Source organism: Balaenoptera ricei, chromosome 10 (assembly GCF_028023285.1).
Source record: "Balaenoptera ricei isolate mBalRic1 chromosome 10, mBalRic1.hap2, whole genome shotgun sequence".
NCBI lineage: Eukaryota > Metazoa > Chordata > Mammalia > Artiodactyla > Balaenopteridae > Balaenoptera > Balaenoptera ricei.
In genome coordinates, this window is record NC_082648.1 from 7,799,190 (window position 1) to 7,815,262 (window position 16,073).

Here is a 16,073-nt window from a genome sequence, read left to right on the forward strand (position 1 = left end):
AAGAAAATTGAAATCATATCAAGCATCTTTTCTGACCACAACGCTATGAGATTAGAAATGAATTACAGGGAAAAAAACGTAAAAAAGACAAACACATGGAGGCTAAACAATACGTTACTAAATAACCAAGAGATCACTGAAGAAATCAAAGAGGAAATCAAAAAATACCTAGAGACAAATGACAATGAAAACACGACGACCCAAAACCTATGGGATGCAGCAAAAGCAGTTCTAAGAGGGAAGTTTATAGCTATACAAGCCTACCTAAAGAAACAAGAAAAATCTCAAGTAAACAATCTAACCTTACACCTAAAGAAACTAGAGAAAGAAGAACAAACAAAACCCAAAGTTAGCAGAAGGAAAGAAATCATAAAGATCAGAGTGGAAATAAATGAAATAGAAACAAAGAAAACAATAGCAAAGATCAACAAAACTAAAAGCTGGTTCTTTGAGAAGATAAACAAAATTGATAAGCCATTAGCCAGACTCATCAAGAAAAAGAGGGAGAGGACTCAAATCAATAAAATCAGAAATGAAAAAGGAGAAGTTACAACAGACACCGCAGAAATACAAGGCATCCTAAGAGACTACTACAAGCAACTTTATGCCAAGAAAATGGACAACCTGGAAGAAATGGACAAATTCTGAGAAAGGTATAACCTTCCAAGACTGAACCAGGAAGAAACAGAAAATATGAACAGACCAATCACAAGTAATGAAATTGAAACTGTGATTAAAAATCTTCCAACAAACAAAAGTCCAGGACCAGATGGCTTCACAGGTGAATTCTATCAAACATTTAGAGAAGAACTAACACCTATCCTTCTCAAACTCTTCCAAAATATTGCAGAGGGAGGAACACTCCCAAACTCATTCTACGAGGCCACCATCACCCTGATACCAAAACCAGACAAAGACACTACAAAAAAAGAAAATTACAGACCAATATCACTGATGAATATAGATGCAAAAATCCTCAACAAAATACTAGCAAACAGAATCCAACAACACATTAAAAGGATCATACACCACGGTCAAGTGGGATTTATCCCAGGGATGCAAGGATTCTTCAGTATACGCAAATCAATCAATGTGATACACCATATTAACAAATTGAAGAATAAAAACCATATGATCATCTCAATAGATGCAGAAAAAGCTTTTGACAAAATTCAACACCCATTTCTGATAAAAACTCTCCAGAAAGTGGGCATAGAGGGAACCTACCTCAACATAATAAAGGCCATATATGACAAACCCACAGCAAACATCATTCTCAATGGTGAAAAACTGAAAGCATTTACTCTAAGATCAGGAACGAGACAAGGATGTCCACTCTCACCACTATTATTCAACATAGTTCTGGAAGTCCTAGCCATGGCAATCAGAGAAGAAAAAGAAATAAAAGGAATACAAATTGGAAAAGAAGAAGTAAAACTGTCACTGTTTGCAGATGACATGATACCATACATAGAGAATCCTAAAACTGCCACCAGAAAACTGCTAGAGCTAATTAATGAATATGGTAAAGTTGCAGGATACAAAATTAATGCACAGAAATCTCTTGCATTCCTATACACTAATGATGAAAAATCTGAAAGAGAAATTATGGAAACACTCCCATTTACCATTGCAACAAAAAGAATAAAATACCTAGGAGTAAACCTACCTAGGGAGACAAAAGACCTGTATGCAGAAAACTATAAGACACTGATGAAAGAAATTAAAGATGATACCAACAGATGGAGAGATATACCATGTTCTTGGATTGGAAGAATCAACATTGTGAAAATGACTATACTACCCAAAGCAATCTACAGATTCAATGCAATCCCTATCAAATTACCAATGGCATTTTTTATGGAGCTAGAACAAATCATCTTAAAATTTGTATGGAGACACAAAAGACCCCGAATAGCCAAAGCAGTCTTGAGGGAAAAAAACGGAGCTGGAGGAATCAGACTCCCTGACTTCAGACTATACTACAAAGCTACAGTAATCAAGACAATATGGTACTGGCACAAAAACAGAAACATAGATCAATGGAACAAGATAGAAAGCCCAGAGATAAACCCACGCACCTATGGTCAACTAATCTATGACAAAGGAGGCAAAGATATACAATGGAGAAAAGACAGTCTCTTCAATAAGTGGTGCTGGGAAAACTGGACAGCTACATGTAAAAGAATGAAATTAGAATACTCCCTAACACCGTACACAAAAATAAACTCAAAATGGATTAGAGACCTAACTGTAAGACTGGACACTATAAAACTCTTAGAGGAAACCATAGGAAGAACACTCTTTGACATAAATCACAGCAAGATCTTTTTTGATCCACCTCCTAGAGTAATGGAAATAAAAACAAAAATAAACAAATGGGACCTAATGAAACTTCAAAGCTTTTGCACAGCAAAGGAAACCATAAACAAGATGAAAAGACAACCCTCAGAATGGGAGAAGATATTTGCGAACGAATCAACGGACAAAGGATTAATCTCCAAAATATATAAACAGCTCATGCAGCTCAATATTAAAGAAACAAACAACCCAATCCAAAAATGAGCAGAAGACCTAAATAGACATTTCTCCAAAGAAGACATACAGACGGCCACGAAGCACATGAAAAGATGCTCAACATCACTAATTATTAGAGAAATGCAAATCAAAACTACAATGAGGTATCACCTCACACCAGTTAGAATGGGCATCATCAGAAAATCTACAAACAACAAATGCTGGAGAGGGTGTGGAGAAAAGGGAACCCTCTTGCACTGTTGGTGGGAATGTAAATTGATACAGCCACTATGGAGAACAATATGGAGGTTCCTTAAAAAACTAAAAATAGAATTACCATATGACCCAGCAATCCCACTACTGGGCATTTACCCAGAGAAAACCATAATTCAAAAAGGCACATGCACCCGAATGTTCATTGCAGCACTATTTACAATAGCCAGGTCATGGAAGCAACCTAAATGCCCATCAACAGACGAATGGATAAAGAAGTTGTGGTACATATATACAATGGAATATTACTCAGCCATATAAAGGAACGAAAGTGAGTCATTTGTTGAGACGTGGATGGATCTAGAGACTGTCATACAGAGTGAAGTAAGTCAGAAAGAGGAAAAAAAATATCGTATATTAACGCATGTATGTGGAACCTAGAAAAATGGTACAGATGAGCCAGTTTGCAGGGCAGAAGTTGAGACACAGATGTAGAGAACGGACATATCGACACCAAGGGGGGAAAACTGCGGTGAGCTGGGGATGGTGGTGTGCTGAATTGGGCTATTGGGATTGACATGTATACACTGATGTGTATAAAATTGATGCCTAATAAGAACATGCAGTATAAAACAAACAAACAAAACAACTAATACTAAACTTTCATTGGGTTATTTGTATGGAAATATGTTAATATAAACGTTTCAGACATTACATGAAATTTCTAAAAATCTTATATGTTCTGGTATAATGTTATAAGTCATAATCCTAGTTATTACTTTAAAATATATATCTCAGGGGCTTCCCTGGTGGCGCAGTGGTTGAGAATCTGCCTGCCAATGCAGGGGACACGGGTTCGAGCCCTGGTCTGGGAGGATCCCACATGCCGTGGAGCAACTAGGCCCGTGAGCCACAGTTACTGAGCCTGCGCGTCTGGAGCCTGTGCTCCACAACAAGAGAGGCCGCGATAATGAGAGGCCCGCGCACCGTGATGAAGAGTGGCCCCCACTTGCCGCAACTAGAGAAAGCCCTCGCACAGAAACGAAGACCCAACACAGCCATAAATAAATAAATAAGTAAATAAAAATTTAAAAAAATAAAATGTATCTCTCAGAAATAACTAATTTTCTTGTCAACTGCATTATTATGAACTTTCATCAAATCTTTAACTGTGGTCATTTTTAAGTCTTTTGTCATTTACAGACAGTTCTGGGTGTACTCTGATGCTTTTGCAAATATGTTCCTATAAAAGGGTTTCATCTTCAAGAAATTCATGGAAAAGACTCTGACAAGTACAGGTTTCTGGTAACTGACTGTACTGCTGAACTGAATGAATAAGCATTTTCAGAACTCTAATGAAAAACTGATGAACTCATAAAAGTGCTAACAAAAGATCAAGATGAAAAAAAAATTAATTACATGGGACTGAGTGAACTGATGAGGATGAGTATAATTTTTGTGACTTTCTGTCTGAATTAAAAAAAAAAAATCCCACAAGGACTCAGAGGCAAAGAACATACAAATCAATTTTCACTGCAAAGTAAAGGAGCTGTTACAGTGTAGGATTACTGGACTGAATGTCAATATTATGACATAGTATGAGTGTGTTTCATGTTTGGTAATTGCAATCATTGTTGCTTTTGTTGTGGTCATCCATGTACAATGCTTGGTGTCAGTCTATTTATCTCTTGTAAAAATAAAATACAGTGTGTGTGTGTGTGTGTGTGTGTGTGTGTGTGTGTGTGTGTAAAAAAAAAAAAAAAAATAAATTACAAAAATAAATTACAACCCCCCCCCCCCCAAAAAAAAAAAGTGGATACCTGAGCACAGCTCCAGAAATACTGAATTAAATCTCTGAGGGTGGGACCTGGCAATATGCATTTTTAAACAAATTCTGCAAAGGACAATAATCAAATTTTAGAATCTCTGGTATATGCTACATCTTTGCAACTCATACATTTTAGATTAATGATTATCATTTTTTTATTTGAAAATTATCTTCACAACTAGACTATAAGATTCCTTTAGGTAAGAGACCCAGTCTGTATTTATATTCACTGTAGCTACTTGAGTGTATTTTTTATTTTTGCTTAATTAACATATCTTGCTTTTATGAAGTACATTTAACTTATTTGTCTATTGATGATAAACCAAATTGAGAATATTATTTTTTCTTTTCATCTGAGACTCATTAGATTTGTCATTATAATCAGTCACTTGTTCTATTCCAAGTAAATCTCGGAAGAGTGTTATTGAATTGTGAATTCTTTGTCTCTAGAAACATGAAATTTTAAAAGACTAGAAAGCCTTTCCTTTAGAGATAAGGAAGAAAGATCCCATGTTAAAGTATTATTGAAAGGAATTATTTATTCTTTAACAATAGTTGTGGGTAATAAAATAATCCTGGAGGCAGACAAATTGAGCTCATAACACTATAAATTCTTCATTTTCCATGTTGGTGAAGACATTCTTTTTTTTTTTTTTTTCATTGACAAGGCAAAAAGTTAGTGAAGAGGATAACTTTAGGTCGTTTTGAATCTATGTACTCAAGAGTACTAGGCAGCTAATATTTTCAGAAGTAGATAACAGAGACAGGTATTCTTACCTGACTTCCAGTGAGATTTGGAAGCTTGTGTGGGTTTTGAGTCCGTCACAAGTTTGGAGTATTGTCTGTACATGTAGATTGAATGCAGATTCCTTCTTCTCCAAGAAGACATTGTATTTCAGAGCTGTCTGTGAAACATTATGAATAAAAATAGTTTCCACTCCACAGGATCCTTCGGTCTGTCACAATTTCATTTCTCCTGATTTTTGCTTTCACAGCCCAAGTAAGAATAAATAGTTTCCATTTTCAGAAGGAGGGTTTACAGTTGAATCTCTCCAACTTTCCCCAAGAGCCTTACCTGAATATACACACATGCTTCCCCTGACACATTTATGCTGTACTCCCCAGGAATGTCTGGTAACGAGACCTGCTGTAGTAACAGGCGGTTGGTGTTGTCCACTTTGAATTTTGTGGAATATGTCCCTGAAGACTGGATGGTCACCTGTGCTGCCTTCCCAGTTCTGGCAAAGATAGCTGCTCCGTATCTGGACAAAGCATGGAGAGCCACACTGTGTCCTGGAAGAGATGTGTGTGAAAATCCAGGATAGGGTCAACTTTTGGGGCCTTGGGTTCTTCCCAAAGTTCATTTTTACTATTACAAAGGTGTCATGAAATTTTCTCCCTCATTATTTGAATTCTGGGATCTTAATTCCAAGACTGATTTCAATCTTTGATATATCTCAGGATCTAAATTTTACATAATTTCTGTATACAGCTTGCACTAGAGCAAACAAATTCTCTCACAGCCAAGTGGGAAATTTATATATGAATCAGGCTCATTGCCTGGTATTTGCTATTCCTCTTTCTCTGCCTCTGACACCCACCATCTCTTCCCACAAAACTACAGTCTTGCTCTCTCTCGTTACCAAACATGTACTTTTTAAAAATTAATTAATTGATTGATTTTTAACATCTTTATTGGAGTATAATTGCTTTACAATGGTGAGTTAGTTTCTGCTGTATCACAAAGTGAATCAGCTATACGTATACATTTATCCCCATGTCCCCTCCCTCTTGTGTCTCCTTCCCACCCTCCCTATCCCACCCCTCTAGGTGGTCACAAAGCACCAGCTGATCTCCCTGTGTTATGCGGCTGCTTCCCACTAGCTATCTATTTTACATTTGGTGGTGTATATATGTCCATGCCACTCTCTCACTTCGTCCCAGTTTACCCTTCCCCCTCCCCGTGTCCTCAAGTCCATTCTCTACGTCTGCAATTTTTATTCCTGTCCTGCCCCTAGGTTCTTCAGACCATTTTTATTTTTTTTAGATTCCATATACATGTGTTAGCATACAGTATTTGTTTTTCTCTTTCTGACTTACTTCACTCTGTAGGACAGACTCTAAATCCATCCACCTCACTACAAATAATTCAATTTCGTTTCTCTTTATGGCTGAATGATATTCCATTGTATATATATGCCACATCTTCTTTATGCATTCATCTGTTGATGGACACTTAGGTTGCTTCCATGTCCTGCTTATTGTAAACAGAGCTGCAATGAACAATGTGGTACATTGCTATTTTTGAATTATGGTTTTCTCAGGGTATATGCCCAGTAGTGGGATTGCTGGGTCGTATGGTAGTTCTATTTTTAGTTTTTTAAGGAACCTCCATACTGTTCTCCATAGTGGCTGTATCAATTTACATTCCCACCAACAGTGCAGGAGAGTTCCCTTTTCTCCACACCCTCTCCAGCATTTATTGTTTGTAGATTTTTCTGATGATGGCCATTCTGACTGGTGTGAGGTGATACCTCATTGTAGTTTTGATTTGCATTTCTCTAATAATTAGTGATGTTGAGCACTCTTTCATGTGTTTGTTGGCAATCTGTATATCTTCTTTGGAGAAACGTCTATTTAGGTCTTCTGCCCATTTTTGGATTGGGTTGTTTGTTTTTCTGATATTGAGCTGCATGAGCTGCTTGTATATTTTGGAGATTAATCCTTTGTCCGTTACTTCATTTGCAAATATTTTCTCCCATTCTGAGGGTTGTCTTTTCATCTTGTTTATGGTTTCCTTTGCTGTGCAAAAGCTTTTAAGTTTCATTAGGTCCCATTTGTTTATTTTTGTTTTTATTTCCATTTCTCTAGGAGCTGGGTCAAAAAGGATCTTGTGTGGGAGTGTTTCTCCCTCTGCTATATTTTGGAAGAGTTTGAGAAGGATAGGTGTTGGCTCTTCTTTAAATGTTTGATAGAATTCGCCTGTGAAGCCATCTGGTCCCAGGCTTTTGATTTTCGGAAGATTTTTAATCACAGTTTCAATTTCAGTGCTGTGATTGGTCTGCTTATATTTTCTATTTCTTCCTGGTTCAGTTTCGGAAGGTGGTGCTTTTCTAAGAATTTGTCCATTTCTTCCAGGTTGTCCATTTTATTGGCATATAGTTGCTTGTAGTAATGTCTCATGATCCTTTGTATTTCTGCAATGTCAGTTGTTACTTCCCCTTTTTCATTTCTAATTCTATTGATTTGAATCTTCTCCCTTTTTTTCTTGATGAATCTGGCTAATGGTTTATCAATTTTGTTTATCTTCTCAAAGAAACAGCTTTTAGTTTTATTGATCTTTGCTATCATTTCCTTCACTTCTTTTTCATTTATTTCTGATCTGATCTTTATGATTTCTTTCCTTCTCCTAACTTTGGGGTTTTTAAATTCTTCTTTCTTTAATTGCTTTAGGTGTAAAGTTAAGTTGTTTATTTGAGATTTTTCTTGTTTCTTGAGGTAGGCTTGTATTGCTATAAACTTCCCTCTTAGAACTGCTTTTGCTGCATCCCATAGGTTTTGGGTTGTTGTGCTTTCATTGTCATTTTTTCTAGGTATTTTCTGATTTCCTCTTTGATTTCTTCAGTGATCTCTTGGTTATTTAGTAGTGTATTGTTTAGCCTCCATGTGTTTGAATTTTTTACACTTTCTTTCCTGTAATTGATATCTAATCTCATAGCATTGTGGTAGGAAAAGATACTTGATATGATTTCAATTTTCTTAAATTTACCAAGGCTTGATTTGTGACCCAGGATATGATCTATCCTGGAGAATGTTCCATGAGCACTTGAGAAGAAAGTGTATTCTGTTGTTTTTGGATGGAATGTCCTATAAATATCAATTAAGTCTTTCTTGTTTAATGTGTCATTTAAAGCTTGTGTTTCCTTATTTATTTTCATTTTGGATGATCTGTCCATTGGTGACAGTGGGGTGTTAAAGTCCACTACTATTATTGTGTTACTGTTGATTTCCCCTTTTATGGCTGTTAACATTTGCCTTATGTATTGAGGTGTTCCTATGTTGGGTGCATAAATATTTACAATTGTTATACCTTCCTCTTGGATCGATCCCTTGATCATTATATAGTGTCCTTCTTTGTCTCTTGTAATAGTCTTTATTTTAAAGTCTATTTTGTCTGATATGAGAATTGCTACTCCAGCTTTCTTTTGATTTCCATTTGCATGGAATATCTTTTTCCATCCCCCCACTTTCAGTCTGTATGTGTCCCTAGGTCTGAAGTGGGTCTCTTGTAGACAGCATATACATGGGTCTTGTTTTTGTATCCATTCAGCCAGTCTGTGTCTTTTGGTTGGAGCAATTATTCCATTTACATTTGAGGTAATTATCGATATGTATGTTCCTATTATCATTTTCTTTATTGTTTTGGGTTTGTTTTTGTAGGTCTTTTCTTTCTCTTGTGTTTCCTGCCTAGAGAAATTTCTTTAGCATTTGTTGTAAAGCTGGTTTGGTGGTGCTGAATTCTCTTAACTTTTGCTTGTCTGTAAAGGTTTTAATTTCTCCACTGAATCTGGATGAGATCCTTGCTGGGTAGAGTAATCTCGGTTGTAGGTTTTTCCCTTTCATCACTTTAAATATGTCCTGCCACTCCCTTCTGACTTACAGAGTTTCTGCTGAAAGATCAGCTGTTAACCTTATGGGGATTCCCTTGTGTGTTATTTGTTGCTTTTCCCTTGCTCTTTTTAATATTTTTTATTTGTACTTAAGTTTGATAGTTTGATTAATATGTATCTTGGTGTGTTTCTCCTTGGATTTATCCTGTATGGGACTCTCTGCACTTCCTGGACTTGACTATTTCCTTTCCCATATTAGGGAAGTTTTCAACTATAATCTCTTCAAATATTTTCTCAGTCCCTTTCTTTTTCTCTTCTTCTTCTGGGACCCCTATAATTTGAATGTTGGTACATTTAATGTTGTTTCAGCAGTCTCTGAGACTGTCCTCAATTCTTTTCATTCTTTTCTCTTTATTCTGCTGGGTGGTGGTTATTTCCACTATTTTATATTCCAGGTCACTTATCCGTTCTTCTGCCTCAGTTATTCTGCTATTGATTCCTTCCAGAGAATTTTAAATTTCTTTTATTGTGTTGTTCATCATTGTTTGTTTGCTGTTCAATTCTTCTAGGTCCCTGTTAAACGTTTATTGTGTTTTCTCCATTCTATTTCCAAGATTTTGGATCATCTTTACTATCATTACTCTGAATTCTCTTTCAGATAGACTGCCTATTTTCTCTTCATTTGTTTGGTCTGTTGGGTTCTTACTTTGCTCCTTCATCTACTGTGTATTTCTCTGTCTTCTCAATTTGCTCTACTTACTATGTTTGGGGTCTCCTTTTCGCAGGTTGCAGGTTCGTAGTTCCTGTTGTTTTTGGTGTCTGCCCCCAGTGGGTAAGGCTGGTTCAGTGGGTTGTGTAGGCTTCCTGGTGGAGGGGACTGGTGTCTGTGTTCTGGTGGATGAGGCTGGATCTTTTCTTTCTGGTGGGCAGGACCATGTCTGGTGGTGTGTTTTAAATGTCTACTTTTGATGTGCCTTCCAGAGACACCAAGGCAGTCAATAGTTATTAGTCTATGATCTGCACTCTGATCAAATAAAAGGAAAAACTTTTTAATTCCAGTCTTTCCTGTGGATTATTTCTCTATTGATACCATTCTATTAGAATGTACTTCATGCCCCAGAAGATCTCTCTTTTAGAACTCCTTCTTTCTTCTTATTAAAAATGAGTCTCAGGACTTCCCTGATCGTGCAGTGGTTGGGAGTCCGCCTGCCAATGCAGGGGACATGGATTAGATTCCTGGTCCAGGAAGATCCCACATGCCGTGGAGCAACTAAGCCCATGCGCCACAACTACTGAGCCTGTGCTCTAGAGCCTGGGAGCCACAGTACTGAGCCCATGAGCCACAACTACTGAAGTTGCACGCCTAGAGCCTATGCTCCACAACAAGAGAAGCCACTGCTTGCCGCAACTAGAGAAAGCCCATGCGCAGCAACAAAGACCCAATGCAGCCAAAAATAAAATATAAAATAAATTAATAAATTTATAAAAAAATGAGTCTTGACACTGTCTTTTGGACAATGGGACTGAAAGGAAGAGAAAACAAACACGAAGAGGGTATTTTAACATCAAAATGAAGATTATCCATTTCAGAGGGACGAGAGAGACAATGAAGTGAGTTGCAAAAACCAGGGTGGCGCACCGGTCATTGAGATTTTGCTTCTCTATATTTTATTTATCTTTTAGAAGAGTCTACCATTTCACCAAATTTCTGTGAAGATAAGTTCTTCAGTGTACACTCAGAATACTGAGAGTGGAAATTACAAGGTATTACGTTAGATGTGTTTCTTTAGAAATAATATTTGATACGGCTGGATGTGGCTGGACGATTAAAGTTAATGGTTTATAGTCCTGATTGAACCCACATGTAGAGAATGGAGAAGGGAAGCATGAGTTTGTGTTACTTTTAAGAAAACTCAAAGAAGTTCTGTGGCATAATAAGAAATATGTATTTGGTCTCTGCCCCTGGATCCTGATACAAGAATTTCTAGGACCCTTGAAGTCTTTGGAGTGATGAGTTTCTTTTTGTATGCCAGTGAAGTGACTCTCGGAGGATGGGGGATGGTTGCCAGAGGAACTAGCCACTTGATTAGAGGATTGGAACTTTCAGGCTCAACCCCCCTCCTACTACCCACCCTCTACCTCTGGGGATTGGAGAGGGGCTTGGGATTGACCAGTGGTCAGTGATTTAATCAGCCATGCCTATGTAATGGGACCTCCACAAAAACCCTAAACAAAGGGGTTCAGAGAGCTTCCAGGTTGGTGAACAGGTGGAGGTGCTGGGAGGGTGGTGTGCCCAGAGAGGGCATGGAAGCTGTGCACCCCTTCCCACAAACCTCGCCCCGGGCATCTTCATTTTGCTGTTCCTGAATTGCATCCTTTATAATAGACTGGTATTAGTAAGTAAAGTGCTTTCCTGAGTTCTGGGAGCCATTCTAGCAAATTATCAACCTCAAGAGGGGGTTGTGGGAACCCCTAAATTATAGCTGGTTGGTCTGAAGTACAGGAGGCCTGGACCGGTGACTGGCACCGGGAGTGAGGGGCAGTCTTGTGGGACTGAGCCTGTGAGGTTTATGCTAACTCCAGGTTGTTACTGTCAGAAGTGTTAAGGGTAGAGGAAAACGGTTTTCCCTTTAGGATCTATTTGTAAGTAAAATTAGGAGAGTCTGTCAAGAGGGGAGGGAAAGGAGAGGCTAGCTGGTGCAGTGGGACAGAAAGACGTGGGTGAGCCCCTTTTGTTCGTACATCATATTTTAGGCAATTAACCTCTCTGGTTCAGTTTAAGGGTCTGCTTCTAGGTTTCTAGACTTTCCAGAATTTTAGACATTGTCTGTAAATTAAGGTTGTGGTTTCTGAGCAAAATGTGGTGTGGTACAAAGTGAGGTATAAAGAGAACTCTAGTTCGCTAGCACAGGGATTAGGACAATTTATTTTGGGAAATGTTTTAGACTCTTTTCCTTATTTCCTACAGACTCAAAATGATAACAGATATCCTTTCCCTCATTTCACGCCCTCTTCTCCCTTTTCCTTGCTCTTGTCACTACAGATTTGTCTGTTGTTCAAGCCTCCCAGCTGCACCCTAACCGAAAGGGGAACCACACACCTGGGTGGAGGAGAAGCCCCCGTGGGAGTTCTGCTGCTTTGAGATCCACTTCACGATGTGCGTGGGGGGGGGGGGGTCAGGTCCTCCGAGGTCAGGGCAGGCTGGGCCGTGAGGTAAGCGAGGAGCACATAGGCTGTCATCTCCACTTCAGCAGAGGGAGCCTGGGGTTCGTAAAGATCCTCCACTGGTGCCTTGGGTTTCTGAGGTTGCTCCCAGTGCATTGCGTTGTCTTAAGGATAAGAATAGAGAAAGAATGAAAGCTATTGGTGTTTAATGTATGACAGTATGTTTATATTTAGTAAGAAATAAATGTAGCAAAAGCTGAAGTAAGTTTTTTACTTCAATCATAATATCCCTAGATTTCTTATTTCTGAGTAAAAATCTGAACTTGGCTGTGGTCTAGTGTGGTCGAGGGAAATATTGAGGACAGAAATTTATAAGATGTGAACTGAACTACTTTCTCAAGTGTTGTTCTGGTAGAGCTGGTGGTGAAAAGTCAGACATGATTTCCTCACTTGTTGGTTCCTTTGCTCCCAATCTAAAATGATTTGGTCATTGTTTAGGTTTTTTTTGAGATGAAATATAAAATCTTCCATCTTATTTCAGAGAGTTGTATTAGAAACAGTAACATGGAAGTTGTAATTATGGATGACATTGTCTTTGCTATGGTGCTTAGTAGCTTCTCCTCACCCTGATACACATTCATTTACCATAAAGAAAAGTATAAATGTCAACTATGTTTGTCTTTGTAAATAAAGGGAGACTGAACACCCCCCCTCCAATTCACTCTGTGATGTTACTTTTATCTATCTTGTTTTCTCTATAACAGAAATTCCAGGGAAGATTTGTGTGTAAAAGGAGCATTAATCTCTTAATGGATTAGTCTGCATAAAAATGTCAGCATTTGTAGTGGTATAGACCAAAAAGGAGGTTATTTTCAGGAATTCAATATTCTTCCCCTTTTCTATCCAGTGGAAGTGGATAGGAAGAACAGCTTGATGTGTGCTCTCACCTTCTTTTATTGCTTCCTCATCAAGTGATTTCAGTTAACTCTCTCCTTTTGGCCTGGTCACCTGCCAGGGCAAAAGCATAGGCCAACAGTGCCCTGGTGTAGATGTGGCTGCCTCGGGCCTCTGCCTGTGTTCTTTTCTAGGCTGATTCGAGGCAGACCAGGGCCTTGTGGACAACAGGGTGCCGTGAAGGGAGAGCAATAGTATCCTGAGTTACGTGGAAAGGGTTCCTGGCATATCCCAGAACAAACATAAAGACAGTAAGATACGTGGGACCAGTGCTTTTCAAATAAAAAAAATTAGATCAAATGGCTTTATCTAACCATCTCCTGATCATCTTTTTAGAAATCACTGTTTGTTTGTTTTTTTTCTGGCCACACCACGCAGCTTGTGGGATTTTAGTTCCCGGACGAGGGGTTGAACCCGGGCCCTCATCAGTGAGGGCTCAGAGTCCTAACCACTGGACTGCCAGGGAAGTCCCTCACTCTTTTTTTTTTTTTTTTGATTGTAAAAAACCACACAACATAATAGAAATCACTCTTTAAAAAATTACTTTCCAAGTAAAATAAGCTGATAAGGGCAGGGCTAGAGGCCATGTGTTTTAGGATTAGCTTTGGCACATAGTCCAGGTCTTTACTGAACAAATGAATTCTTCTTGATGGGTCATTCGGAGTCTCTATGACTGTGGCAGATGCATCAGCATTGAGCAGAAGGAAAGCTGTCACTGGGCTTTGAGAGGAGTATTATTAGCACAATAGGGCAATGGTTTCATGGTGGTCTGGGAAGCTGAGGAAGTGATGTGGTGCCTACAGTGACAGGGAGTGGAATCTCCAGAAGGGCCATGGCAATATAGGCAGAGAGGGTCACTTCGTCGTCCACTCCACCCTGTAAGTACAAGGGAGGGAAAGAGAGATTATTTCCACTTCAGGAAACCTTTTGAAGATATCTCCTCTCCTCATGGTCAGTCCTTTCTCTTGCATGGTCCCTGGGAAGTTCTCATATACATCTCTCCCCACCGTACAAAGTGCTACTCTCAACTGAGATTCCATTTCTTTTACCTCAGTGGTACGTGGGTTTATTCTCCCACCCTAACCTTCTCCCGTACTTCCTAGTCCTTTCCTTTAGGAATTCGTATGTGCCTCCTTCTTATGTGCCTTCACCCTTGGACAGGTTGCCATGGAATAGTGAGGTCAGGAGGTTCAGACTAGCTTACAAAAGCAATCACCTTAATGGCACTGTTGAGCAGTGACCCAGAACTCCTGAAACAGCCATCACTCTTCTGCTTCTCAGAGAGCCAGGTAAGGGCTTGGGTAATGTGGGCTGCATCAATGAAGATGAAGGCTCGAGGCTGGGCGAAGGCCTTGAGAACAAAGGCTGTGAGCTTGATGGAGGAGGAAGAGTGGGCTGATGAGGCCATTTGTTTTCATGCAGCACATTCAGTGCCCAGGCTTCACAGGGACCCCTCCACACTCGTGAGTCAGTATGAGGGATTCGGAGTGCTTAGAGCTGGGGAATCTGTCTTTGTTCCTCCAGGACAAAGTGGTTTCAAGTGGTCCTTACTACCTTGTTCACGTTCTCATTGCTTCAAGGATTCAGGCTTCATCTTCCTTATTCAGGTGATTGACTCAGACATTTGCACTCTCATGCTAGGTTTTCTCCCTCTCTCTGATTTTCTATTGTAGATGAGACAAACCTTCTTTTCTGCCATCCCTGATATATGGACTAACCTCTCGGTGATGTTTGCATCTTCAAAAAGTGAAATACTCCCCCCTGAACCTTCCTTCCCTCTCCTTCCACCAACTGCCTTTTCATTAATTACCTCTCTTTTCATTAACTGCCTGTGTGTTTTGTCTCAGAGGAACAGCACTTTTTGATACAGGGTTGTGTGAAGAATGGCAGCAGTTTTTCTAGTCTCAGTTTCTATCATCTCTGGGTACTGGAAAATAACTTAAGGTGGCCAGATTTCTTTTTTACTTATGATGGTATTAGACATGAGAAAGTACATCTTAATTACTGTGTTGAATCAAAAATGCATTTGGGAGTCAAGGTAGATAAACCTTGAGACAAGTCCCAACTCTGCCATCTATTATTTGTGCCACCAAGAAACATTTACTTAACAACACTAGGTATAAATTTCTACCTTTATAAAATGAGGTTCATAATATCTAAGTTGTAGGGTTTCCATGAGCAATAAGAGTGGCTATGCTTGTGCAAAGTTTGTCCTATAGGACCTTTTCTTACCAAGTGTTGCCTTCCTTTGTGACATGTTGGTTCCCAAAGGCACTATAGGAGCCACCTCTGTGTTTGTAGTTCAGCTGCCTCTGATAACCTGGAACGGAAGGTTTCAGATGGCGCGTGAAGTAGCAGTGGCACATCAGAGAAAGAGGATTCCCAAATGGGCAAGCTGATGCCCCTGACGTGCCCTGGCCTCTCAGGCACAAAGGACCCACCAACAGCACTGCTCTTCATGCCCAGTGGATGTCACGCCTGTTTGTGGAGAGAACACCTACAATAATAAAGTGGACTCACCAGCATTGAGATGGCCAATGGCCTTGGATTTGACCTCCTGAGTCAGTTGTTGGGTTTCATTCAGATATTTCAGTACATAGATATTAGGAGCAAACAGGACCATGTTCTGTTCTCCACAGCCATAGGGCATCTGGAGAAGGTTTTGTGTGTTTTTTTTGGCAGAACCTAGTATGTCACCTGGAAATGAAAGATGAGATGTCAGAACAAGGAATTATAACTTGAATGTTGGATCAGATATGCTGGAAACCAAGTAGCAACTGAGGAAA

General features: G+C 39.2%; 2 protein-coding genes across 13 annotated transcripts in view; one reads left to right on the plus strand and one right to left on the minus strand.

The window, feature by feature from the left end:
- Positions 1-16,073, plus strand: part of KLRG1 (killer cell lectin like receptor G1) — a 209,446-nt gene that overhangs the window by 51,191 nt on the left and 142,182 nt on the right. The window lies entirely within an intron of this gene.
- LOC132372826 (alpha-2-macroglobulin-like) overlaps positions 1-16,073 on the minus strand; it is a 31,628-nt gene that overhangs the window by 5,891 nt on the left and 9,664 nt on the right. Inside the window, 10 exon segments of the mRNA XM_059934942.1 lie at positions 5,336-5,463; positions 5,634-5,844; positions 12,267-12,340; positions 12,343-12,497; positions 13,281-13,314; positions 13,316-13,486; positions 14,089-14,163; positions 14,504-14,659; positions 15,510-15,607; positions 15,808-15,984. Coding sequence (XP_059790925.1) covers positions 5,336-5,463; positions 5,634-5,844; positions 12,267-12,340; positions 12,343-12,497; positions 13,281-13,314; positions 13,316-13,486; positions 14,089-14,163; positions 14,504-14,659; positions 15,510-15,607; positions 15,808-15,984 — 1,279 coding nt within the window.